General features: G+C 41.3%; 1 protein-coding gene across 4 annotated transcripts in view; it reads left to right on the top strand.

Annotated features, from left to right (window-relative positions):
• The window catches only part of LOC105143913 (protein trachealess), a 97335-nt gene that overhangs the window by 71981 nt on the left and 7231 nt on the right, over positions 1-18123 (top strand). For all 4 annotated transcript variants that reach the window (XM_087414857.1, XM_087414856.1, XM_011052487.2 and 1 more), the window contains 3 exons: positions 11852-12093; positions 16928-17004; positions 17365-17454. In XM_087414857.1, the coding sequence (XP_087270983.1) occupies positions 11852-12093; positions 16928-17004; positions 17365-17454 (409 nt within the window). The remainder of the gene's footprint in view (positions 1-11851; positions 12094-16927; positions 17005-17364; positions 17455-18123) is intronic.

Below are 18123 nucleotides of genomic sequence, written 5' to 3'. Positions count from 1 at the left end.
ACAGTGGTGCAATTTGAAAAATTACGGGAGCCGCGTACGCTTACATATATATGTATGTTAACCCTCGTGTATCCACGAATATCTCCCATGTGTCCTATGGGCAAATATCCCGTACGGGCAAAATCGGGCAAGCCGTTTGCCCTTTTGATCTGTGAGTGTCGGGACATCTTCGTTCTCTGCTTTCTCCACTTGTAAACACTTTTTATACGTTCATTAAGTGAAAAAGATTCTTCGCGCGAATACGTTTCAATAATAACAAAATTTCTACCTTTAAATATTATTCTTTTTTTCGTCTGAATTAATATTTTTCGGTGCGAATTTACATTCATTCAATGATATATAAAATAAATATAAATGCACATCAAAATGTTATTTGAGCATTACCCAGACGGCACAGAATATTTATAATAAATATTTATTACTATTCATTTTTTAAAATGTTATATAAATATTTTTAACACATTTTACGTAAAGCTTTATTCGAAATATTATTAAAATGTAGATTAAATATTTTATGTAAATATTTATAATGAATATAAATAAATATTTGTAATAACTATTTTTTACTTGGATTCTAATGTCTTGTTGAGTACTTTCATAGCATTTATTGCAACATTTACAATAAATGTTTATGATTTCTGTGCAACCTAAGACCACAAAAATATTTACAAAATATTTCAAATAAGTCTTATAAATATTCTATTAGGTGTTGGAATTAATTCGTAGCGTTTTACAAGTGATGGGAAGTACTTTCATTAATGTATTTTTTAATGCTCATGTGAAATAAATAACATTCTTTCATTAAAAACGCTACGAATTAATTCCAACACCTAATATAAATATTGTATACTGTTTGTAAAATCAATAGTAATGTCGTATAGTAGTAAGTGTATTTTGAAGTAATTTCACAAAATTAATCCTCTACTCTTAAATGATTATGATAAATTCACAATCAATCCATTTTACTTTTCAACGCGAATGATGCTCGTTTGTTTTATACGCTCGTTCATTTTATACGTCGCGATATTATCTCTTCCCGTCTAGTAGTAATCAGTAACCACTACTAACTGGTGCAACACGCGTAACCGCTTAGAGGACACGTGCATTCTCGTGCACAAGTCGGGCGGTCGATTCTCGCTCTTGGAAAGCCCCGATCGTAATCTTTCTGTCTCAGGTACGCGCGTTTGCTACGTGTTGGTCGGAAATTCTCGATTACACGGAGGCGGTGGCGGGCCAGTTTATTACGAACACGTGGGAGGACTTGGCGCGCACGTAACACCGTAGGTAATACGTGTACACCCGTGAAGCGGAGACGGTCGGCGGTAACGCCATAAGATAGGGTCTCATTATTGTCGGTACACTGTTCCTAAATTGCCGCCCCGAGCCCCGAGTGGTAGACGACCCGGGAGCGAAACGCAGGGTCTCGCACGACTAACTAACGATGGACCAATTAACTTTCAATTAGAGAATGGAGATAACTCTTATCGCGTCCGCGGCTCCGCGGGGGTGCGGTGGCTTTTAATGGGGCCCTTCTTTACCCGACGGCCGACGTTTATGCGTCCGCGCTGATACATTGTCCCGGATAGGGTTAGATACGGATCGTTATGTACATAAAAGCGATATTATCCGATTGAAGGAACAGCCGATTAACCGGCGAGTTAATGCGCTCCTAAGCCATATACCTCTGTACTTGTAACTTTGTACGAATGCTCGGAGTTTCCGCGAATTCCCACGAACGTGGCCCTTCCGATACGGATAATACGCTCGGAGGCACTTATCGTATCTTTTATCCGTACTATTATCACCAGCTCGACAGAACGGACTGTTCTCTGAGCTTCTCAGTTTAACGCAGGCATTAAATTCTCAATACGTACGCCGTACTTTTTCCACAGAGAAAGTGATTAATCAAAGGGATTAGCACGTGATGTGGCTTAGACTAAACAATCGCGATGAGCGTTACGTTTGTTCGAATAAACGCAACGTATATACCATTGAGGAGTGGGACATCCATATGTATGATTATGAGAACGGAGTTATCACCGAAGCTCCCGGGTAGGAACACAGCCCGCAGCCAAGTTCATATTTGTGCATTACGCTCACGTGCAACGATACAATAAGGAATCCTTCGTATCGGGGATGCATGCTAAGTACACGCAGCGAGCTCGGTCGTATCTAGCAATGTCGATGCGTCGTTCTTCTCCCCCGTGCCTAGGTTTCGATCCGTCTTTCCTATACCTGCTGGATCCTCATCGCTTGAATCTAGGAACGGGGAACGACCGCCTATCGTTTTCGTCGCACAAGCGATTTCTAAATACAAATATCCTAAACGGACGATCCCAAGTTTCTACGCACGATTTGCGATACAAATCGACTCTCTAAGGATCTTACGTATTTTTTTACGTACAACTGAGATTATTAAAATTACATACACTAATAAAAAAAATAATATCAGCGTCTAGATGTTTGAGAGAAAGTAGCTTCTCAATTATGTATTGTAAAGTTGCTGTAAGAAAAATAAATAAATTGTATGAACTGTGAGGAAACATAGTAGTGTATTAATCATTTATAGCAAACATGGTAGAAAAAAGAACACATCTTCTTTCAGTCGATATTTATTTATTATAATATTATAGAAATAATGTTATTGCGAAGAATATTTTTTATTGACGTGTAAGCCAGAATTTCTATTTACTTATCAGTCTTACTGATTCCATGTCTCTTCAAAGGAAATCTATTTGAAACTATACTTAATTAATTCCTAGGCATGGAATAACTTTACAGTTTGGACTGACGACTTTGATTCGCGTACAGATTATACGTGCACGAGAAAATTGTATCTTAACATATTCGTATAATTCTTAGATCAATTTTTTGCGTAATCTGTTCTTTATATTGTATAATCATTAATATTTCGACAAATCAATCCATTTTCAAATCTCTTTGAAAATGTACCTGATCGAATCGCAATTTTGAGAGGAATGGGAGACATAAACTTAATCGACAGTTTTTTTTTTTTTTGCATTTTAATTAAAAGTCATAATAATGAAAAAAAATTCCCGTGCATTGCGAAACATTATAAAGTCGCGTACACATATATGATAAATTCGCAGACATCACGGACATCCGTTAGAAGATGTGAAAGTCCCGGCTTCCATATGCACGAGACGAATATTGAAAGGCTTTACTCGACACCTCACGACGCCGACATCATGGCGAATAATGCTCTCCACAAACTCTCTTAGTGTATGCAAATTTTTCAGGTTTTATACTCGATAACGCAAATGGTAATTTAACAGCTAGAATTTACTGAATGACACACAGTTCCTCTGCATTAATGATCTTTGCGTAGTAGCTGGTATGAACGGTAATCTTCGAGAGGAAAAATATTACAGAAATGAAAACTGTACGCGGCATCCTCGATGAAGAGGAACGAGGTTGCATCGTATCGCGTCGCATCGCGTAATGTGGAAGAGAGAGGGAGGGAGAGGGGGAGGGGGGGGAAGAAGGAAAAAGAAGGAGATGGAGCAATGTCAGCAATGAAGCAGAGAGGGAACAGCGCGAGGAGAACGGTCGTCGAAGCCAAAGCCGAAGACGAAGACGAAGACGAAGACGAAGACGACGGCGACGGCGACGAGGACGAGGACGACGTCAAGGAAATAAGGCAGGGTGAGTGGGCGGACGCGCGTCGCGCCGGAAAGCAGCATCGTTCGTCGAGCAGGGCGTTTCGTGGGCGGGATAACTCCGCCCGTTATTCGGCGCACGCTCCCGTTATTCACGTACTCTCCCGACTCCTTCGTCCTCCGCGCTCTCTCGGTGCTCTCAGCTCTCAGCCCGCGACGTCTCGCTCGTCGTGGACGGTACAGTCCCGTCTAGCCGCTCGCTCGGTCACGAACCCGAACAACGGCGATATACGGGGTCGTTCGGAGTCTCCTCCGCGCCGCTCGCGTCCACCCTTCACCGCGCGCGATCCCCGGGATTCGATCGGGGGTGCGTCCGGGCGACCGTCGTTGATGTCGATGTCGATGTCGATGTCGAGGAAGACGCCGTGACTACGTGAATGACCGCTGAATGATCGCTTCGGACGGTACCAAGTGCCGGTGACAGTTTGTGTATCGTGAAGCACGGGGGTGGTGAACAGTGGCGGTCGCGAGAGACCATCGGACGAATATAAGTCGTCAGATATAAGTGAAGATAAGTGAGCGAAGCAACGCTGAAGAAATGTTGCCGTATCAGGTGGCCATGGATTACGGGGGCTTTCAACGACAAAGCCCGGTCGGGGTCGGTGTCGGTGTGGGTGTCGGCGGACCCCATCAGGGGGCCGCTGGGGCGATCAACATCAACCCCGCGTTCACGCACTCCTGGTTCGTACCGGCGGACCTCTGTGTCCCGTACAAACAGAGTCAGGGTCCTCTCCTCGAGCCAGGGCATGTTGTTTCTCTTATACTTATTTCTCTAATTACGTATTATGCTTAATAGTTGCTAAAAATATCGTAAAGCGCCGTTAATCTTGGGCGATCGATCCGCGATCCAACACGATTGTTCTCACTTATTGAATTTGACCGCTTGATAAATAATCTATCGATCGATTCAATTTCTCAATAATTGCTATAAAATTCATCTTTATTTTTGTAAATCGTCAAACGATTTTTTTAATTATGCTGACGCATACCACCATAATTTCAGACTACTTTACGCAGCGAGCATTTATTAATTTTACAATCATATTATATACCCGATAAGATATGAGCGATCTAGAAACATGCCGTCGCTTAATCCCGATGTGTCATGTATTATTTATGTCACTTGACGTAACCACGTCCCGCGCGTTCGACAAATTACGCAGGTACATCTGACGAGGAGGCGGTTGACACCGAGAATTTCCGCGGCCCTTCGGAAATCGGATGAAAGGGCCGCTCGTAGTACGGGGTACGGTCCCAAGAGAGCTCTGTCACAGTGAGTGGATAATGGGAATGGTGATGGGTGGCGGTAGGTATAAGACGCAAGGGTGGTAAACCAATGGGGCAGACGAGTACGTCACGCCGCGGCCGTAAACCCGATGTGTGATCGGAGGAACGCTGATGCTGACGGGGCAACCGGGGGAGCCGTCAATGTTACCTTTTGCCCTTCCATCTTCCTTCCAATATATACCCCTATTTTGATTTTCCGACGTCGCCAGTAACGAACCGATCACACTAGTGCGATTCTTAATCGCCGTTACTACCGTCGACTATTCCTTGGGGGAAGGGGGGAGGAGGGAGAGATAGGAGGAGAGTCCAGAGAAAATCTGCGTAATTTACTTTTCTACATTCAGGAGGACGATTCGTTATTGCGCACACGTATCCCACTTGGCTCTCATCACGATTTAACCGACAAAATTCACGAAAGGACTCTGCACTAATTATAGCTCGGTTTTTCATTTTAACTTTTGTGGTTAGACAACCTGATGATAATGGAGGAATTATGTATTTTTACCTATGGTTAATCACTAAATTGATAGTTTTATGATGAATAATTTTTAAAAATATACTACAAAAGCATCAGTTTAAAGATTAATCATAGTTAGAAAAAACATAATTGTTATAATATTATCAGGTTAAATGAGATTACTTAAGTCCAAACTGAATAAAAATGAGTTAGTTTTCACATATAATATAGTTTATAAGGTATCACTTATAATGTATTGAACAAGAAGATGTTATAGACACATAACAGGTACTTTTCAAGTTGAAAAGTATCAAAAATACTCTGTAGGTACAAATTTTATACTTTTGATATATCATAGCTCAAAAACTATCCATTATTGAGTCTTGCATTTATGATATCTTTTGTTCACCACTTTATGGCTGGTATTCATAGTCGACTCTTAAGCATAGATTTAAGATATCATAAGCCAATCAGAGGGCCATATTAGGATCTTAAGACGTTACTTCAAACGGTCTTAAAATAAAAACCGATTATAAATACTGGCTTATAAGTTTCACATTATATGTGAAAAAAACTAATTCATCACGATTCAATTTCATATATAATTAATAGAAAGTTTTTTAATAATTTCGTCCGACGAAAAACCTTGCAATCTTTGTAAAAATGCGTGAGTGATTCATTTTTAACCGATAATTTAGTACGATCGTCTAATATAAATCTAGCTAGAGATTATAACGTGGCGAAACTAAGTGTCACGAAACAATTAACTTTGACTCCTTGAGATCAGTGACCGCGTCATTATATCTGACTTTGGCGACGGTGTCGCGCCACGAATACGTTCTACCACGGGCTCACGTTCCCGGAAGTTAAGACACCGGCGCATCCGGATGCGAGCCACGGACGTGAGGCCTTTCGAAACCCCTTGCTTTCTCTGCTAGCCGAACGAACGTCAGCTACTTAACTTTTCAGTGGGTGTCCAGATCTCAACCAATCCGGTCTGTTCGTAAAGTCGCATTATTTTCAGGTTTCAACAGATTATTTTTATGTACATTGTGTCTTATCGCCTTACATTCTACAATTTTTCAAATAATTTTCTTAAAGCGATTTATAACGCTATATTTTATAAAAATATCTGAATTTAAAAAAAACGTTACAATTATTATTGAAACATTTTGTACGTAATTTTTATTTTCCTTATTCAATCGCGACTTTTTAATTCTCTCAAAACAATATCAAAAATTATTATACCCTTTTCGTACCAGCGATCTCGGTCATAACGATCAGCTTTATCTGGACGTTTAAGAAGTTTTATTCGCGACTTAAAAACAAAAGGCACGACAAAGCGCTCCGCGCTGTAAACTACATTTGGTAGCAGAGGGAGGAGGGGGGGGGAGAGTTTGGGGTCGCGTCTAAAATGTAAAGGAAAGAAGAAACAGCTCTTACAAGTGCATTTACCGAAAGTTCTCAGGCTCGACCTCCGCTCCTCCGCATCGGGAAGCTCATCACGTAGACTTTAAGCCCTCCCTTATCTGCGCGTCATCAGGAGCCAACTTCCCTCCGACTCCTCTATCTACCCGCTCTCTCGCCCTCTCTCGCTGTCGCGCGCACATCTCGACTTTCTTTCTCTCTTTCTCCTTCTATTTTGTCTCTCTCTCTCTCTCTCTCTCTCTCTCTCTTTTTTCCGTTTTATTGTAGGTGTGTAGCGTATGCATGCATGCATGCGTACGGCGGTCGTGATTTACGTCCACGGATGCAGCGGGATGCTTTAGTGCTCCCGGCGTTATTCTTTCTCTGCTTTCTTTTTTCTTGTTTTATACACTTCCATTCAGATTCCGCTCTGTTCCATGGAAAAACGTTTCCTCACTCGTTATCCATCATGTCACGATTAATGTTAGAATATAGAGCGGACCTAGCAGCTTTGATTTATAATGACAAATCAACTTTCGTTGACGTCAATTTCATTTACGTGAGGATTCTAGGATAATTCCATGAGAATTGTTTCTAAAAAGCAACTTTCCCTTTTCGTATCGGATTCAACTGCAAGAAATGTCCCCAAGCTCATCCTATGCGTAATTGCGTAACGCCACGAATTTACACGCGTCGTGTTATCCCCTTCGCGCTCGCTTATAAAACCCGACATGATTCGAGCGTTGCATCATGAATGAAATCGCGGACCGTACTTTGGTCCACTAGAGGCGAGGGATGTACCATGAATTATTCATGACATCGAATAAGAACGTAAACGACAAAAGACAAACGCTCACTCTTTTTTTTTTTTTTTTTTATAGCGACACTGCGAAGGGGTTCACCAACAACTCGCCGACATCTTATCGTTTCTCTGGCGACTAACTGCGTCGGACGAATTTCGAGAGTTCGCGGATTAGCATCGTTCAAGAAACTGGGTATAGAAATCTAAATCGTCGCAAACCGATTTACGATTCTCCGCGCGAATCTAATCGCAACGCGGTACCGTAAAACTTATTCTTCGCACCTCGTTATCGGAACGGTCGGCGGAAATGACATTTTTCGCCGTAACGCTACAAAAGCCCGGGCATCCGATAGCTACCCGGTTTCCCACCCCCGATTCCAGGGACCGCGAAAGAAAATTATGTCGAAACTGGAGCCGTAACATTAGGAGCATTGTATTGTTGCGCGAGGCTACGACTCTCCTGGGAATAGGTTGGAAGGTCCGTTCGTCCTTTTCCGACTCACGTTCCTCTTCGACGAGAACAGCGCGCGCGCGCGCACACAGACACACGTACGCCATGGACGCGAAAATACAGATGGAACCGGGACAAACCCTCAGGTGGTGCTTCGGACCGGCAAATGAATCGTTTAATTGAATTAGTCGATGAGTCCGTGCTACGACGCGCATTATAATTTCTATGGTTGCCGATACCGCTCCCACTTCCCGTCTTATTGCCGAGAGGAATCATATCCAAGAGCTTGGAGACGACCATCATCAGGGGTTGCGGAAGGGTTGCGAACGTTTCTTATCATTCGGGCAAGGTGGTAATCTCGTACGACGAACGTATTCAATTTCTACAAATATTATATTTTCCAATTTTGCGTTTTATCGTAAAATCCTGATTGAGGAAAATCCAAGAAAATCACGCCAGCGATACAGACTAAAAGTAATCTTGTTAAGACTACAAAAGAAAATACGATAGATAAATATCGTAATAAAGACTGACCTAATTAAGAGACTCTTGACAAGAATTTTCTTAATGTGAAAAAATTTTCTTTAGCGAAATGTGATTGTTATTCCTTACAACATCAAGGATTGCTGCTGACATTTGAAAAAAATCAGACTAATATGTATTACGTTTCCTTCCTTTCGATAACCGAGTCGATTATTATCACGCCCTGTCATTTTTCGTACCTGGTCAAAACGACACCCGGTGTGACGATTACATGATCCGAACCGCGCTTGAAACGGAGAAACAGGGAAACGGAGGGTGCGGGAATTCGAGGGCGAGAGCTCGTCATAGCTCGCTGCTGAATTATTGATGGGCAGCACTTAGAGAGGCAAGAGGATGTCGAGTGGTTGAAGACGCCTCCATGGTGGTAGTCTTCTCGAGGATCGCCAAGGATGTACCCGGTATGCGATGGTTGCGCGAGGGACCGCTATCTCCGGTCCCACGGGATCCTCGAGTCTCGCGAGCCCTCGTCCTACCGCCCTCGCCGCCCAATTCCGACCAATTTGACCGAAAGTTGGACGTAATTTTATTTTCACACGTCTGCAGACGCGTTTCGCCGCGGCGGTGATCCGAACGAGGGCGGCTGCTCGGCGTGCTTAGGTTTTAGCTTCTCTCCGGCTATAAGTTCCTCTTGGGGAATGGACTCGACACGGTCAAAGGAAACGAAGGAAGCTGCGTCCCTCTTCCATCGTATTCTTTATCCTCGCCAATCGCCGGCAGAACCGTCTTTTAATCGTCTCAATTTGATTCGTGTTCACGTGACGGGGCGCGAAGTTTGTGCTACGAGTGAACGTGACGCGTGAAAAAATACGTGAAACTCGTGTTACGTTTGTATTATTTTAATGTTGAAAGGAGTTCGTTGTTGTATTTGTTTGAGACGAGACAAGAATCGCGATATGAAGCATCAGTGGGAAAAGTTTAGCGCGCGCTTCACTGCAAAATGTCTACTCTATCATTTTACGAACAGTTGCGGAAGGGAGGAATCTGTCATTATCCCTTTGGGACGAAAACGAAAGTCCGCCCGTAAACGAAACTTCACCGAGGGGGGGTAGGAAGGATCGAATGTCACGGAATGCCTGTAAAATGCCAAAACAAGATTCTGGAACAGTGGTGGCTTATATACATCGGAGGAATGCTCTTTCTTTCTCTCCCCCTTTCTTCCGTTTTTACGACTTCCGATCCCTGCTTGGGTGGCAGCGAGAATAGTCATAATGGGTTACAATCGTGTTGGCGCATCTTCCGCGCGAGGGAGAGACAAAATTCAAGGTGGATGGGGAAAGCATCGACGTTTTACAGTCGTTAAGCGCAATAACGAATGAATAAAAATCCCATTGCGTTTCGTGTCATTTCGATTCGAACCACCGGCGCGGCGCTTCCACCAAGTCAGTCCCCGGCTTCTGAACACCGGGAGTTAATGGCCGAGACTCTTAACTATTCAATGCGTTCCCAGGGACAAATCTTGCGAAAAGTTACATTAGAGTTTCTCCAATTTACATGTAACTCTTTGACTCATTGCGGTGTTCCAGAAGAAGAAGGGTAAGAAGCCTTACCGTTCCAAATGGAAAACGGCTGACGGCTAAAGCATTAAAAATTGACACTTGATTGTACGCAACGTCGTTTGAATCTCAACGTATCCAACCGAAATGAGTCCGTTGGTAATGCGAGTACTCGTCGCGATTTAACAAAATCTTCGCGTATGCTCGCGACATTCTGGAAAGTAACGCTCGACGTGGTCCACCCGCGCCAGTTCTCCGATTCGCCGTCGTCGAAGGTTAACGACCAAGCGGTACCAAGAAACGGCACGTAGATTACGCACGGTGCCGTCGTTGTCGCAGTCACCATTTCCAATTGGCCGGCGTTTACAGTTTAAATGTAAAACCGAGCACTCGAGGGGCCGTCCGTTGGGCGTGGTTACGTTACGCCGATGTTCACTCACGGATACGTTCGCCGGCTTGTCAGTAAACATGGGCTTCATAGCGCTTGAATAATGTATGCCGCTTAAGCGGTGGCCGCACCGCGACACAACATCGCCACGCCTCTCCGCCTTTATACCTATTTGCGCGACCGCATAATTTCAGCTTCTGCCGTTCTGCCGCGCGCATTTGCGCGAAATAACAATGCCCGCCTCTATCGCTCGTACGTCGCTCGCAAATATCATTAACGACGGGCATCTTTGTAGAAGGAACCGGAAGTATAAAGTAAATCAGCGGGCCGATCGCCAATTTTTCTCTAAGATTATATGATCGGTATTGGTAGTCGGTTCTTACATTTAAGATCGTCCAAGTATAGTTTTAAGATGTCATTGACCAATCAGAGGGCTGTATTAGCATCTTAAGATGTCACTTAAGACGGTCTTGAAACAAGAATCGACTATGAATACCGGCCTAAAACTTACAAAAAATCCATAGGCTTTTACAATTACCTCGCAGGACATTCATCAGACAACTATAATCTTTTAAATCGAGTCTGCCCCCCCCCCCCCCCAGGGGTTGTATTTCCGCACTCACAATTTTAGTTAACCAACTCTTAACTACGAATATATTATAGTGGATGTGGATTCTTAGTTTTAGATATGAAAAAACGATAAATAAAAGTAATTGTTCTCCATCTTCCGTATAGGAAAGCATTGCGTTTCCTTGTATTTTTCAGCATTAATTATACACAGAATAAAATGTCACTTGTTTTCCTACAGTAATTGATCAAAATTACAAGGCAAGTGGCGGAAATTTCAGAGACTCCGCAGCCACAGTCGATAATTAGGGCCATCATACACAAAGAGCAGTATTCATAGTCCATTCTTATTTTAAGACCATCTTAAGTAATGTCTTAAGACGCTAATGCGGCCCTCTGATTAGTTCATAACCCCTCAAGACAGAACTTAAGACGGTCTTGAATATGAATACCGGTCGAAGCATAGCATAAAATCGCTGGTGATCATCCGTGATCGCCAATGATCACCCGAAAAAGAGGCCATATTGATTTGCATAAGATGTTCATTGGTCCAGCAGTCTTATGCTATGATTATGCAGCTTTTGTCACATTTTGTGTGTGGTGGCCTCTAAAGCTAAACGTTGACAGGTGGAATTATTTGATGATTTTTTTTTTTCTCTGGGGACTATTCTCTGTACGTGCGAATTACGACTCACGAGTAGACTCATAGAGTCTACTGCGATCCAAAGAGACGCGCTGTTTTCGCCGCTGTAACCGTGGGCGTGTTTGCATTACAGCATCTTGGAATTGCGGAAGGAGAAGAGCCGAGACGCGGCGAGGTCGCGGCGGGGTAAAGAAAACTTTGAGTTCTACGAGCTCGCGAAAATGCTACCACTACCGGCAGCCATTACCTCCCAGCTGGACAAGGCCTCCATAATAAGGCTAACGATCTCGTACCTCAAACTACGCGACTTCTCCAGTCACGGCGATCCGCCGTGGTCCCGCGATGGTGGTCCACCGCCCAGCAAATCCGTCAAAGGTAAGACAATACGTTTCATATATATTGGCGACTCGCAAGAAGAACAAAGGTTCGCTGGCACAGTAGATTTCGCGCTCTTACAACGATTGTCATTGGCTCTGTTGTACGGACAGCGGAAAGATTTCTTAAGAATACTAACTTTATTCACTGAAAATTATTTAGATTCGCAAATGATTTGGATTGTAACGTTTCGTCGCAAGAGTAAAATGTATTTGTTATTAAGAATATAGTATACTTTGGTATTCAATAGCAAATTAACAACAAGTAAGAGTTTAATGCCTATAACGATCGAAGCTGGATCTTACACGCTTTAAATAATTTCTATGAAAATTTATATATTAAACATGTAGTCATTTGTATTGCGCGCCGAATTGATTTTTCGTAATATTACCATAGTAGTTTAATTGCGTTTATAAATCTGAAAAATCAATTCGGCGCGCGCAAGTGACAATTTAAATGACAATTTATAAACTATTCGTTTATTATTTACTAAGCAAATTGAATTTGCTTAGTAATCAATTTGTATTTCTGTGAGATGTAAAATTTCGTCCGTTCTTATTGTTGTCAGATATAAATTCAGTACGTAGTATCGAGCGAATATTTTGTTTTAATTTATCGTGATAGACATATCACATACATCTCGCTTCCGGACAGCCGATTCAACGGAGATATATCTGCCGATGATGCCTTTTGATGGATCAGCATTTAACCTAGAGAAGGGGGAGTCATCCAGACTGTTAATAGGGATCGGGACCCGTATATTCCGTACGCCTAACTTCCTCTCTGGGGATAAGAATAAGAGAGGAAGTCAGCCGCGTTATAATTCCTTTACGCTCGCGTCGTCTGCAGTGGAGTAGACTAGCGTTGCGGCGGACACGTGCGGAATGTATCGTCCCAATATTTCATCATATGAAGAGCAGAAATTCAAAATGCATTTTAATTAAAATTTCATTTTTTTAGTTAGAGATGGCATAGTGTTCAGTGTTGAAAGTCTCATATTATGAGCTACTCTGAGATGTTCAGGAGGCATTTTTTCATCGTCAATTTGTATATATGCTGAAAAAACATAGACATTTTGAAGTGCATTATATTTTTTAATTAGAGATAAACAGAATGCATTTGTTTAACATTTTTAGCAATTGTTTAGCAATTTTATTTAATACTTTACTTATCCTACTGATTGTCCCCCTAGAACTGCAGAAAGTATCAATTTGGTATTTTTTTCTATTTTTGTTATCAGTTAGTGCAGAATTATTTTGATATTATTAGAATTATTTATATTACATTCACATATTTTTAACATTTTCTGTATTATATATTGAATGCAAAAAAAAATCGAAATGATTAACGGAGTCAAAATAGTATCATCGACGGTTCTATAACAGTATTAAATATATAAATGTGTAAATCGGTAAATAAAACACAAATTTGAAACAAAATAAGAAGTGGAAATAAAAGTAAAAATCATCTCAAATATATTATATTAAAGTCATCTGAAATATGTATTTTATATATTACACGAGTATTTTGTATTAAGAATTTGAATACTTAACAGACGAATGTATAAAAATAGTCCGTTAAATGATCGAAATTTGATAGAAACAAAATAAAAATTAGAAATATGAATAAGAGAAGCATCGCAAGAGCGGTAATCGTGTTAGCAGATATTCGGCTTGTCTCCGATTACAAATGTCTTCTCGCTATAGACATGTGTCTTCTATTATCAGATAAAACTGACATCATGTTGCGATGTAGTATCGTAATTCGATTTATAAAAATGTGCTCCGGGTAGTTTCGTGAAAAATGCTTCGCCTTTATATGTATCGCAATTACATGGCTTGATGAAGTACCTTTCTACATAATATAACGCGAATCACAAGAACCACTAGGACACGCTGGAGTATATCTGACAAAGATTGTGGACAGTAGCCTCCTTGAGGAAACACGTAAACTTCGCAATAGATCGAGCTTCCAGATACCCTTTATAATTCCGGTGACCATGCAGCCTGCGAAAGAGAAAGATTTCTAGATACATAGTAATAGAGAATTGTCGGCAATCATCGAGCGATAAGATCGCCGTGGGCCTCCTTCATTTTCGTGCTTCATTTAGCGAAAAGGGAGCAGCTACCAGCTTTTATTTTTTTCTCTCACGTTTTTTCATTTATGTTAGTTGAAGCGCACTGTTACTCTTGCTGGTCAAGGCTTGCTTTATATCCCTCGGTACGTCGACTAATCAAGCTGATTTTTCAGAAAGAATAGACCGTTGTTGCATTGTCGCTAATGTACCCGCTATCTATCAATGAAAGGAAAATCCTTCACAAAGGAGAGATCATAAAGACACCGTTGTTGAACTTGTCGGAAAGCTTCACTTACCCACGAAGCCACCGCATATTTTCAGAGAGCGAGGGGTTGGTTGAGTTAATATTTACAGTGCGGGAGGGTCGCGAAAAGATAGAGAAAGAAAATGAGAGAGGGGTTTTGCCACGTACGCGGGTACGTATAAAGGCTTAGGTACCTCTACTACTATCCACATGAAAATCTAATCACGACAACCCCCTACGAGCGCACGCCTCGCGTTACGAACCGCCAATGTAACTAAACTAACGAAATTGAGTTAGGTGCCGCGCATCGCTGTGCCGCAACTCCTCGTCAAACTAAATCCAGTGCGCCCCTCTTCTGTTCGCGCCGCATGTCAGGGCCATCGTCAGAACGAATGAGATCCTCTCGATTTAACCGAGTAAAATGATTTCGCGATTCTCAAACTCAATGCCGGATTATCGATTCCGACCGAGGATTCTTCGGATGACAATCCGACCGAGGACAATCGATCGACAGCTTTCACACGTACGATAATTATATGATATTCGCTCGTGGAAACGTCGGAATAGATATTTTTCTAGCTACCTAAGGTACACACACGCAGGTCAAGTTATATTTATCAAAATATTGTGATAAATGGTGGAGGTGCGGTACCGGACTTGATGCGTCGACGAGGGTTGACCGCGAGAGTTATAATATCCGCGTTACAAAAGTAATTCATCTCACATTCTGTAAATCATCTCAAAAATAAAATATTCTGTGTCAGATTGTTCTTAAATATTTTTGTTATAATAAAAACATACCTATACTTATTAACCGAAATTTTAAACCATCTGTAGATATCGGTGTATGTCGGTCGGTGTATACATATTTAATTTATTACTCTCAATAACTTATTTTCATTTCTTTCATTTCTAATCTTTAAAAAACCTTTTTGAGTCGTGACAATTTTGACGATTTTTATTATAAGTGAAATTAGTCCACTTTTGATAAGATAATGTTTACTTAACTTATTTATGATAATAACTCGAAAATCAGGTTTTTTTGAATTGTGTTACTTTTGAAATAAGGGAGCGAAATACATCTTCAAAGATTGAGACAACGAGGCGCGCGAGGGACTCGTTCGTATTGACGAAAGGGTCATTATAATTGGTAGAACAAAGGCGTTCGTCAAGAAACGAAATCCTGTTAGATTATCCCGAAGTCCAGTTCCTGTACGGTAGGAAATATCGGCATTACCTTGTTGACCGAAAACCCGAAACTTAGGGTCAGTCTGGCGAGTCGGCCATTCCGCCTCATCCCGATGGACTTACGAGATTAAGCGGTTCGCGCGCGAGTTTGATCGAGTCTTCTAAGTCCTTTCATTACGAAGCTGCTAGGGAGCGTAGGATTATTATTACGGTAAGAAGTAGTCCGCGTCTTGTTTGTTAAACGAGGGGAGAAAAGAAAGCGCAAAAGGGGTCGGCACAGCCGATGTATGTACCGTCGATGTGAGTCACGTATCGCTGATCAATCGAGGATACCTTCCTCGATAAGTATATGCCGATCTGTCGTAAGTGTTCGACATTGTGTTATCAATGTTCGTTCCGAAATTCAGGAAATTTCAAATCTCTGATTTATTATGAACAGAACAAACAATAGGTTGGTGCGGAAGATTCGTCGCTTTCCATTGTGCTCTCATGTCGAATAAAATTTAAAAAACTGGAATTTCTTAAGGAGATTCTCGCGATGAAATATAAGACAAGTCTGTAATATACATGTAATATAAAAGTTAATCAAAAGTTAATAATATCTAGAAAAAATTTCATTGACTTTTACCATATCATTTTGAAGATATTTAATTCTAAATTTATAGAATTTTACATTACAAATTGAAGTATAATTTTATTCTGTAGTTATTCTCTTTTAAATTGAGACACTTGCGTATAAGACAGCAATTTAAAAATCGTTGTAATTATATAAGGTAAAAATTTAAGTTTATTCGTAAAGTTTTATTTAATCTGATCGTACAGTTTACAAAAAATTTATATTCTTCAATGAAAAAAGCTTGAATATATGCCAAATGGATGATGCGTGTACATCAAGCGAACATCTTACTTTTATTTTGTTATTTTGAAAATATTTAATAACATATAAAATTAATAACAATTGTGTATAAGATATTGTTAGTAATCTTTTTATTCCATTATTTTAATCGTTTTACATATTATTATGAATAAACTGTCTATTGACTAGGAAGTAGCGCGAGAACTTCCTTAAAAGAGAAAAATTTCTTTTCAGTTAAAAAAATACGAAGTCTGTTTTGTTTCAATTTTATTTTCGAAATTTTGAACTTTACTTGACAAACATGACAACGTTGGCATTAATTTAACAAAACTGAGCATTGCAGTTAGTTAAAAATTTCAAAATTGTCGTGAGAAATTATTAATAACAATAATAGAATTTATACATTATTATTTTAGGTACTATTTTCAATGATGTCGTTTATATTATCTTGATATGTTATCTTATACAGGTGCTAATCGAGTCAGATCGTCGACATCTGCAGCGATAGACCATTTCGAAATTCATCAAGGTACCCACATATTACAGGTAAGTTTGCATTAGTTGTAAACTATATAGTTGTTAACCATAGCAACTTCTCCAAACTGCAGTATCATCGACTTTAATACTTTTTTCAAATTGCTATATGTTGCGTCACAAGCTCTTTATTCTTCAATCTGTGAAATTGTACGAAGGACTGTCGAGGAAATTTAAATATATTTGAAACATAAACCGTAATACTAAATAAAAATAATTCTGAAAAAATTATCGATATTTCTATCAAGTCTATCTTTTTCTCAAGAGAGAGTATCTCTGTATATAAATGTTTGAAAAGCGTTTTGCGTTTATCATCTGGGAATATTCGATCCAGAGTTCCTCACAAAGTATCTCGTACTTTTTTGTCGTCAGTCCCTGGATGGTTTCGCGATGGCTGTCGCAGCTGATGGCAGATTCCTGTACATATCTGAGACCGTTTCGATATATCTCGGCCTTTCACAGGTAAGCGCGGTTTATCGTCATGGCGCCGATGAAGTCGGAAACGACTGGGTCGCGGATCAGGGGGTGCATAGGGGAAAAGTGATAACGATAACGAGAAAGCGAAAGCAAGCAAAAAGCAACGTGGGTGCGCCAAACGCGAATGCAACGTGTACCGTCAACCGGAAGGCCAGAGATAGTAGAAATATATAAAGACATGGCAGAGGGAGGAGGAGGAGGAAGAGAAAAAGAGAGAAAAGTTGACGGAAGAGAAGGAGGTTGAAATGTTGAAGTTGTAGCGATGGTATAATATCGGCGGCGGTGGCGGCGGCGGTGGAGGTGGCGGTGGCGGTGGCGATGGTGAAGGTGGTAGCGATGGTTGCAGAGCTAGCGAAAGAGGAGGAGAAGGAAAAGTTGATAGCGTTGTAGAAGAATAAGGAGGAGAGGTCAAGGGAGGAAAAGAGGAGAAGGTTGTACGAGTTGGCGGCCATACTGGCTGGCACGACGGCGAGCATGACATAGAACGGAGGGAGCGAGGGGGAGGAAAGGGAGGGTGGGATGGGTGGATGGCGGCGGGCGGAGGTGGTCGCATGCGGCTCACGTAGCCTCTGCACGGCGGCGTGTTCGCCATTCCTAATGCCGCGAGCGAGAAGGTGGACGGGGAAAGAGAGTAGAGAAGAGCGGTGCCGGGGG

Source organism: Acromyrmex echinatior, chromosome 16, assembly GCF_024713525.1.
Source record: "Acromyrmex echinatior isolate Ae372 chromosome 16, ASM2471352v2, whole genome shotgun sequence".
NCBI lineage: Eukaryota > Metazoa > Arthropoda > Insecta > Hymenoptera > Formicidae > Acromyrmex > Acromyrmex echinatior.
Note: the sequence above shows the minus strand (reverse complement) of the source record. Positions and strands in the feature narration are given on the sequence as shown.